This window comes from Equus przewalskii, chromosome 1 (assembly GCF_037783145.1).
Source record: "Equus przewalskii isolate Varuska chromosome 1, EquPr2, whole genome shotgun sequence".
Lineage (NCBI taxonomy): Eukaryota > Metazoa > Chordata > Mammalia > Perissodactyla > Equidae > Equus > Equus przewalskii.
Window position 1 is genome coordinate 155,660,976 of NC_091831.1, and position 10,232 is coordinate 155,671,207.

At 35.2% G+C, this 10,232-nt stretch overlaps 1 protein-coding gene across 1 annotated transcript; it reads left to right on the forward strand.

Moving 5' to 3' along the window:
- Positions 1 to 4,740: 4,740 nt before the first annotated feature.
- LOC103559891 (olfactory receptor 4K15-like) lies at positions 4,741 to 5,688 on the forward strand. The gene has a single exon (XM_008533705.1). The coding sequence runs from the start codon at positions 4,741 to 4,743 to the stop codon at positions 5,686 to 5,688; it is 948 nt and encodes a 315-aa protein (XP_008531927.1).
- The last annotated feature ends 4,544 nt before the right edge of the window (positions 5,689 to 10,232 follow it).

A 10,232-nucleotide genomic window follows, 5' to 3' on the forward strand; every position in this document is an offset into this window, starting at 1 on the left:
CATGCATACGCAGAATTATTCATATGATCATTCTTCAATATGCTAACTAATTTGGCAAAGCTTTTGGTACCTTTTATAAACAGGCCCTTTTGTGAGAAACAGGCTTAATTGTGATCAGGAAAAAAGGCTTCATTCCTTCCCTCGTGGAGTTTACAATCCAATTCAATCACTTGCAAGATTGTAATTCTAGGTTTTTTTTTAATCTTAAAATAAATGGCAGCTAAATGAAGAGTAAAATTTTTAGTAAGTTAATTTTTATTTTGAGTTAGTTGGTGTTTGGTCCTTCTTTGGATAATAAACAAGAATGTCTTAGACTGCCCTCTGATTAATGCCACCTCTAGGATTTTTGTCTTTCTCTCAAATCCTGTAGTAATGCTTGGCTTATTTTAAGAGATTAAAGCTAGGGATAATATATTTCCAATTACAAACAATATGCAAAAGAGATTAGCTTATTTATAAGGCTCCTTAGCCTGATATTAGGAAAGAAGCCCAGCTATATGAGCTAGAAATTTTGTAGAGTTATTTCAGATGCATGCTGAAAAACTTCATTCCTTACCTTTCTTCAGCCCTTTAGAGATAGTAATTTCCATGACAAATTTCATTTTCTTTAGTATAAGGCTTTGATTTCCATAGAAATGCCAAACTTCACAATCACTCCCACCCAACACTGGCACCCTCCCTTGTCAAACAAAGGTGGCATTTGAAGATGAGACTTCTTAAACTTTCGCTCCTAAGTACTCACTTAATATGTATTTTCCATAGCAATCGATATTTAAAAAGTTTTGTTTAAATACTGAATTTATTAATTAATAGGACTTTTTTTTACATTTTTGAAATAATGAATATAATTGTACAAAAACATTTTAAGCAAGACAACAAAGGCAGAAATGTTTTGGGAAAAATTATAGATCTTAATTTATTTAAATATTTTAAACAATTTTATTGAAAGTATAATGTAAACAAAATTAAAAGAAACAAAGCAAACTAAAATATTTGTGGAATATTTGTAAAAAAGATAATACTTTTAATGTAAACTTTCTTCATAAGTACACATTGAAAAGAGGAAGAGCTCAGCAGAAAAATGGGCAAAAGACATGAACTGCAATTGTGAAGTAAAAACATACAAATGATAAATTCATGAATAAATGATCAACTCCACTAATAATCATTAAATGCACTGAAAAATCAATAAGATGCATTTTCATTTAGCAAATAAGTAAACAAAGAAAAACATAAACTGTCTTGTTAAGAAGGGAAGAAATGAAGAATGGACATTCTCATGCATCATTTCCATGAGATAAGTTCTGGTATCATTAATTAAAAATCTCATAAGTGCATAATTATAATGATGTATCCTAAATAAATAATTATGTATAGCCATAGAGTTTTAGTTAAATAAAAGAAAGGTTATTATATGTTAACGATAGGGAAAACTGAAAACATCCATCTAATAAAATAGTGCAAAAACATAAAAAAATAAAATCCCACAAAAACATAAAAAATGCCATAAAACATAAAAAAGTGGTAAGTTATAAAATAATATGCACTGTGTATGCAGTGATATATATTTTTTATGTTATTATATTTGTGTTCTCATTAAATATAGTTTTATGCCATCTCATTACTTATTTGATTTTTCTAAAATAAAAGATAGAACCTTATCAATTACAAAGAGCTTTACTGGTTTCTTCTGGTTCAAAAGATAATGTATGTTAATTGCAGAACAAGAAACTCAGCAAATACAGAAATGTGTAAGGAATAAATTTATTGCATTCTCTCAGCCAGAGATAACCACTGTCAACACTTTGGGGTAGGTCTTCATAAGCTTTTCTACCTATATAACAATAACAGGAGATTCCTGTAGAGGTGATTTTAGCAAATGAGTTCCACATCCCTCTAGTACTTTTCCTTAATTCCAGATAAAGAAACAGAGGTTTGGATAATTAAGAATATTATTTCATCTGACTACACATGTCACTAGGCGTCTGCAGAAAGGAACATGGTGACCTTGGGTTCTTAAAACGGAGGAGTCAAAAGGGGAGAGAGACCCTGAATTGGGGAACAAAAGAGTAGAGACAGAGGAACAATAGTCAATTATTTTGCCCAACAAAGTTTTCTTGGCTTCTCTTCCAGAAATGGAGTGCTACATGCTATGAGTTAACTCTGTCTACTTTCCCCAAGACAGGCTTTTTGGAAATTTCACTTCAGGAAAAGAGCCACCTACTTTTCTTTTCTCGTTTCGTTTCTTTCTTTTTTTTTTTTTTTTCATTAAGGTCACATCGGTTTACAGCATTACATAAATTTCAGGTGCACTTCATTATATTTCTGCTTCTGTATAGACTGCATTGTGTTCACCACTAAAAGTCTTGTTTCCATGCATCACCATACACATGTGTACATTTACTCCTTCTGCTCTACCCCCACCCACTTCCCCTCTGGTAACCACCAACTTATTCTCCATATCTATATGTTTGTTTTTTTGTTTTATCTTCCACATTGAGTGAAATAATACAGTATTTGCCATTCTCTGTCTGACTTGTTCTTCTTTGCATATACCTTCGAAGTCCACCCATGTTGTCACAAATGGCACAATTTCGTCATTTTTTTGTGGCTGAATAGTATTCTATTGTGTATATATACCACCTCTTCTTTACCATTCATCTGTTGATGGGCACTTAGATTGCTTCCAAGTTTTGGCTATTGTGAATATTGCTGCAGTGAACACAGGGAGGCATATATATTTTTGAATTAGTGTTTTCATGTTCTTTAGATAAATACCCAGAAGTGGAATAGCTAGGTCATATGGTAGTTCTATTTTTAATTTTTTGAGAAATCTCCATATTGTTTTCCATAGTGGCTGCACTAGTTTGCATTCCCACCAGCAGTGTATGAGGGTTCCCTTTTCACTACATCCTCTCCAACATTTGTTCTTTCTTGTCTTTTAATAATAGCTATTCTGACGGGTGTGAGGTGATATCTCATTGCAGTTTTGATTTGCGTTTCCCTAATAATTAGTGATGTTGAACATCTTTCATGTGTCTGTTGGCCATCTGTATATCTTCTTTGGAAAAATGTTTGTTCATATCCTCTGCCTGTTTTTTGATTGTGATTTTCATTTTTTTGTTGTTGAGTTGTATGAGTTCTTCATATATTTTAGATGTTAACCTTTTATTAGATATATTATTTGTGAATATTTTCTCCTAGTTGCCACTTATTTTTCTCGATCAGTAGAATCCAAAGTAGGGCATACATACCCAAGCAGGTAAGCTGCTTGAGTGTGAGAAAAATACTTAAAGTTCTCTTTCCATGTATAAAATATTTCTTTCTTAAATTTTAATCATATTTTATATTGCATGTAATATATTAGTGTAGTGATATATGCATATAAGTCGCAGGTAAATAAATGTACATGGTAACAATCTTTCTGTTGTTAGAAGAGCACAATGAAAAAAATTTGGATGTCACCTTTCTAAAGGTATGGTTCCCTACGTTGCTGCAATCAGATATGTTTTAATGTGCCTCCTGTTTACTTTCTTCAAAATTACCTTTCAACATGAATTTTCATACTAAATTCAAACTTTGCAGTTTATCAAAATGGGATTATCTATCTCTCAGAGAAAATAATCAGAGACTCTTAAGAAGCAGAGTTTCTTTGTTTTTAAGAGTTTTCTCCAAAACGCACAGGGATAATTAGCCTGTAAAATAAAAGCAGTTCTCTTTTAGCTGATATGAAACTAAACATTGCATTTTTTGTATATTTGGATCACCAAATATTGAACACCATCTATGAGCAATGGACAATTAAAAATCAAAGAATAAAATATGACTTCTTTCAGAATCATAAAATAGGTTTGCATAAATTGATAGGGAAGACAGGTTGATAATAGCAAATATGATATCCTTTTTTGTACTTGATTACTGAAGAGCACACAAATTAAATTTATTAAATTCACACAAATTCAGAGTCACTGGGTGAAGAAGAGTCATTATGCATTTATAAGGAGTCTAAATTAGGAAATTTCTAGTTAAAAAGAGAAAAATGTGATATTAAGTAACAAATAATATTAACATGCTTAAATGTAAACAGACACCACTAAAGTGCATGAAATAGCCATTTTCTTAAGTAAGATGAGTATGTACTTTGATATTTTACGTACCATGTTAATTTATACCTGCAAATATTTTCATCATAGATGCACCAAAGACATAGTACCTAACATCCATTGAACATCTATTATAGGCCAGGTACTGTTGTAAGTATTTCATCAATTACAACTCTTTTAATCTTTACAACAATCCTGTGAGCCACTTACTATTATTTCCCCCAATATACAGATGCGAAAACAAAAGCACAGACAGTTTAATTAATGTGCTCAAGATCACACCACTAAGAATTACAAGAGATAGCACTTGCAACCTGTCAGTATGACTCTAGAGCTTAACTCTCTTATTTATCAGGAATTTTAAAGTTGTGGAGGTGATGTATAAATTTGTATTTTTAGAATAATAGCTATCACACTTGGAGGCAGAGGTGAAAGCCAAGGTTGTAGAGTCATTACAAAATAAATGATTACATGCAATGTGTATTTTGTGTGCTAATGAGGATCTAATGTACATAAGTGTGTTGAATGGAATTTGATACCAGGCTTGACTTTGCTCATTTACTCTCACAATCCTGCGATGTTATTTCCACTTCACTTTACAGGAACTTTTCTGATCTGATTTCAGAAATTTGAAATCATGGACCAAGGCAATAATTCAGGAGTGACTGAATTTGTACTGCACAGTCTTTCAGGTTCTCAAGAGCTACAACTTTTCTATTTTGCACTTTTTACACTTTTCTATTTATCCATTGTGCTGGGGAACCTCCTCATTGTGCTCACAGTCGTCTCTGAACCTGCTCTACACTCACCCATGTACTTCCTACTTGGTAACCTCTCCTGCATCGATGTCTGTCTGTCCACATTTGCCACACCCAAAATGATTGTTGACTTCCTTATGGACCATAAGACCATCTCTTTTGAGGGCTGCATGGCCCAGATATTCTTTCTACATGTCTTTGCTGGTGGTGAGATGATGCTTCTTGTGGCCATGGCATATGATAGATATGTAGCCATATGTCGACCCCTGCATTATGCAACCATCATGAATGTGCGCAAGTGCACAATCCTCGTGGTGGGCTCCTGGCTCATTGGTGTTCTGCACTCGGTAAGTCAGTTGGTCTTCACAGTAAATCTTCCATTCTGTGGCCCCAATAAAGTTGACAGTTTTTTCTGTGACCTTCCCCTGGTTATCAAACTTGCTTGCACCGATACCTTTACTCTTGAGGTACTGATGCTTTCAGACAGTGGCTTAATGGCCATGAGCTCCTTTGTGCTCTTGCTGACTTCCTACACAGTCATTCTGGTCACTGTGCGACGGCATTCCTCAGTGGGCATGGCCAAAGCAAGGGCCACTCTGACTGCCCATATTACTGTGGTGACCCTCTTCTTTGGGCCCTGCATCTTTATTTATGCCTGGCCTTTTAGTGACCTCCCAGTGGATAAGCTTCTCTCAATATTTTATACTGTTTTCACACCTCTCTTAAACCCCTTGATCTACACCTTAAGAAATAAAGAGGTAACATCAGCAATGCAAAAACTGAGTCGACAAGTGAGTTCCTGTAGGTCTCCCAGCTCCCCCTTGTGATAAATAACAGCCCATAATAAAAGCCAGGTTAGCGTACCTTCCTCTGTGAAGTACCGTTATGTCTGAAATATCACAGGACACATTTTCTTCCTTTTGACAGGATTTGCTTTTATAACAGTAAACAAACCATCTTAGATAACAGGAGAATTGGACTCCTTGTCTTTTGCTTATGAAATGTCTTATTTGATTCAGAGTAAAATTATTTATAATCATAGAATTCTTTTCTTTTCCTATAAAATATGTCTATGGAATTCATACTTCTTCCAATCAACTTGATAAATACAAAAATGTAAAAAATACTAAAGTAATGTAAAATATTTGTCATATTTTAAAATAGTAATTAATTTGAAGTTATTTTCTAGTCATCATCTTATCTGGTATCACAAATTAGAGGTGGGTATTGTAATAAATTTTACCATTTTCTTACCATTTTTGATTGACAGAGTAAGTCCTCTGATTACAGACCTTGTTCTTTCTGTCCCTCTGTGTCTCACTCTCTCTAAATGTATACAAATACACACCTATAATTTCTTACTATTCCAACTATTTCTATTTGAACTGAGGAGGTAAATAAATTGAGATATTTTTTGGATTATAGGGGTGATACTTCTTCCAATTTGAACTCTCACTACGAACTGTCCAAATGTACGGACCAAAGAGCAAATGGATTATGTTGCAGAACTCATTATCTGAACTCAGAAACCAAATAAATTAATATATTTACATTAATCATATTGCAAATACTAAAAGTTGAGCACACAATTAAAGTTTCTTTGTATCCATGTATTAAAGTTCAGAACTGACAAAGTTAGTGGTTCAATTACTACACACAAAAATGGATCTCTCCATTGTATAAGTAGATGGTTTTCACCAACAGTGCTAAATAAATGTTTTTGTCCTGTGTATTTATTCTCTTGCCAATCTCCAGGTCATGCTTTCTAATCTACACCACCCAATAAAACATAATTCAGAATACATTTTTTCAAAGCTTTCTAAAAGTATGAAATTATTGTTTTGACTTTTCAAAAGAAGGCTGCATTTTCATACTTAAGTTTAATATTTAATTCTTACTCATAGTCTAACTCCTCTTTCACCACTTAGAAAACTAAGAGTCAAGTGTCGTAAAAGATGAGTGAATTGACCACACTCATAATCAGCAAGTAGAAGAAATGATACAACTCTCTTAAACTTCTGACTTCTAGTGTTTGAAAGAAAAGCCATATCTCAAAGGCAAGTTATGTTTTTGAAATAGTGTGGAGGAAATGGTAGTATGGAATAGAATTTAACACCAATTATGTCTTAAACAATTTTGACTCACTTTTCTCCTTCATAAATTTACCATTCTGCAAAGCTCTGTTGATTCTTTCCTGAAACATAGAATTCAAAAAAAAGCAAACATAGAACTGTGTCGTATGGTGATGGTGATGATAAAGCCAAACATATATTCAATGATCACAATGTAATTTATAAATTGTATCTTTATATATCATCTCACTGATTCTCACAAAATATATGTGGATTAGGACAATAAGATTGTACCTATATTACTGACAATATTGAAATTTAGGTAATCTGAAACACTTTCTACAAAAATACTTATGAATTCTAGATGCATTCTCTGAAATAAACAAATGACCTCATGGTATTTGAAGTAGTGGAAACCTTGGGAGAAGAAAGTTGATGGCAAGTGATTACAGGTCATGAAAATGATCGGAAGTGCTTGGCCATTGGGAAGTCTGAGCAAAAGTCTGAGGTAGAATTGGATCTCTTCGATCTGGGACCCTCAGTGAAGGTATGGACTAGAAGAGGGTACTTAGGAGCACAAGAAAAAGGCCAAAACATTTATCCTCACTGGCCTAGCCTATGCATGGAAAAATTGCTTCTTCTTGGAAACTAGAATCATGGGATTGCCTACATCTGGGTTTGGAGTTTGAATTTATACTCTCTGCATAGGCAAGAGAGCTTTAACCTGAAACAAATCAATGTAAGCTGTTGGGAACACACATATTGAAATTTTGCAGTCATTTGGAAAAGCAAAAACAAAAACTTTTCTGAATAGTCATGTCCTTAAAACTGGCCATGGGGCCGGCCCCATGGCCAAGTGGTTAAGTTTGTGTGCTCCTCTTTGGCAGCCCAGTGTTTCCCCAGTTTGGGTTTTGCTGGTTCCGATCCTGGGTGTGGACCTAACACCGTTCATCAGCCCGTGCTGAGGTGGTGTCCCACATAGCACAATTAGAAGGACCTGCAACTAGAATATATAACTATGTACTTGGAATGGGGGCTTTGGGGAGAAGAAGAAAAAACACAAAACAAAACAAAAAGAAAACTTGCCACAGAAGATTTAGACACATGAAGTTCTGCTGAACTTGATTTTACAATCAAATTCACAAAACACCTGAGGAGCCTATCCACAATGAATGAAAGTCAGTAGACAGAATAAATAGTAGGCTAAAGCCCCACTCCCCTCTTGAATCAGCAATAAATCTATTAGATAGATACTATGATGCAAATATCTTCAAAATGACTAAATACACAAAGCAAATAAAAAGGAGAAAACATTACTATCATAAAAGAAAAGCAGGTGATTTCTGCTCCTGGGAAGAGGAGTAGACATAATTTTCCATATTCCTCTTGCTAAATATAATTACAATCAGTAGAATATATATATATGTATATATATATATATATATGTGTGTGTGTGTGTGTGTGTGTGTCTATATATATATATATATATATATATATATATATATATATTATAACACTCTGAGAGTTGGAGAGAAGAAGGTAGACTGGATGGGGTCCCAAGGAATGACGCAACATGACTGAACATGCCAACAACTCAGAAACACTAGTGAGAGCAGACAAGAAAAATCCCCAACAAAAGCCTATTCTCTCCAGCCAAAGGACCAGGAAAGGGGCAGCCTGGCAAGACAGAAAACTTTTAGACAACTTCTCTACTTCAGCCAAACACCACAAAAAAAAATCTTTGGTCCCACCTCACCCACACCAGCAAAGGCCAAGTGGGTAGCTGAGACTCCTATCCCTGGCGAAGGTGTAACAAGGCACTCCAATGCCTCCACACCCCTGAGTTGGTGTCAGAGAAGCCAAGTAGGGAGGCGGAAATTCCATCTTTTTTAGATCATAATCAGCACCTCCTCCCATGGTGTAAGTGGAGAGCAGTAACAAGGTTCTCCTATCCCTCCCAGTCAGGGAAGTATCACTGGAGGTCTAGTGAGGAGCCAGACCTCTCATTCCCACCCAAAAGTTCTAGAATCATCCTCACCTACCCTTTGTTGGGTGTTCATAGAGGCAGAATTGGGAAATTGGACTTCTTTCCTCACCTGGCAGTGAAAAGGCAGTGTTCCCTCTGTCTTTACCTGTCAGAGTAATGCAAGAAAAGCTCACTAAACAGAAAGGTTAAATATGGTTCAGAGTCTTAAAATAGGATACCTCTGTTAAACTATTGCTTATAGTAAGTAAATCAGGAAACCATGGATTTATGATGCATAGCTCTGTATACATGGGGTATAAAATAGAGATCTTTCAAAAACTAAACACACCTCTACTGTGTCAGGTAATTCTGCAAAACTTCATTTGATGACCTCATTTATTATTCTGGGCCAAAAGGGGCCTGTCAGATGTGGAAGTAAAGACCTAGGAATCTGTTTGTGATCAGACACACACGTCAGCATTGACACAAACCTTCCACATGAAGATGAGAATCCCATGACTGAAGTTTGTACTGAGGTCAATTCATGCCTCATCTGTTTATATTCTTGAGTAATTTAAGTTTCTGCATTTATTTTCTTAGGAAGATTAGCCCTGAGCTTATATCTGCTGCCAAACCTCCTTATTTTGCTGAGGAAGCCTGGACCTGAGCTAACATCCATGCCCATCTTCCTCTATTTTATATGAGGGACGCCTGCCACAGTATGACTTGACAAGCAGTGTGTAGGTCTGCACCTGGGATCCTAACTGGCGAACCCAGGGCCGCCAAAGTGGACCTTGCAAACTTAACCGCTGTGCCACTGGGCCAGCCTCACTCTGCATTCTTCTTAAGACTAGATATCCTAACTCAAAGGCAAAGATGAAGCCCTTTAAAGGTTAGGATTCTGTGCTTCAACAACCAGGTTGAAATTACATAATGAAAGCCTGTAATAGTTGACACACTTGTTTAATTGGTTAATTTACCGTTACGTGTACAATTTTGTTTTTAAGGTTCTCAATATTTATTATTTTAGTTATATCACCACTGAATAATACAAGGCGCAGAACTTCCATCAGGATAATGACAAATAAATACCTATTGTGTAAAGTTGGCTTCACAAGTTTAAAGCCAAAAATGTTTCTTAAATCACTGGAGGTATGTAGGGTATTTTCTGGGAACAAGTGGCCACTTGGTCTCTAATGTGTTAAGGAAAATGTCCAAAAACGTTCAAGAGAAGATTTACACATGACTGCATTTTTCTCTTTTGAAAAGCTTTTGGGTGTTCGAAATGCACCTTGTATAGTTATATAGACTATTTCTGAAAGGTTGGTTTCTG

What these genes read in the sequence shown, in the direction of transcription:
- LOC103559891 (XM_008533705.1), top strand. Translation starts at nt 4,741, where the DNA reads ATGGACCAAGGCAATAATTCAGGAGTGACTGAATTTGTACTGCACAGT.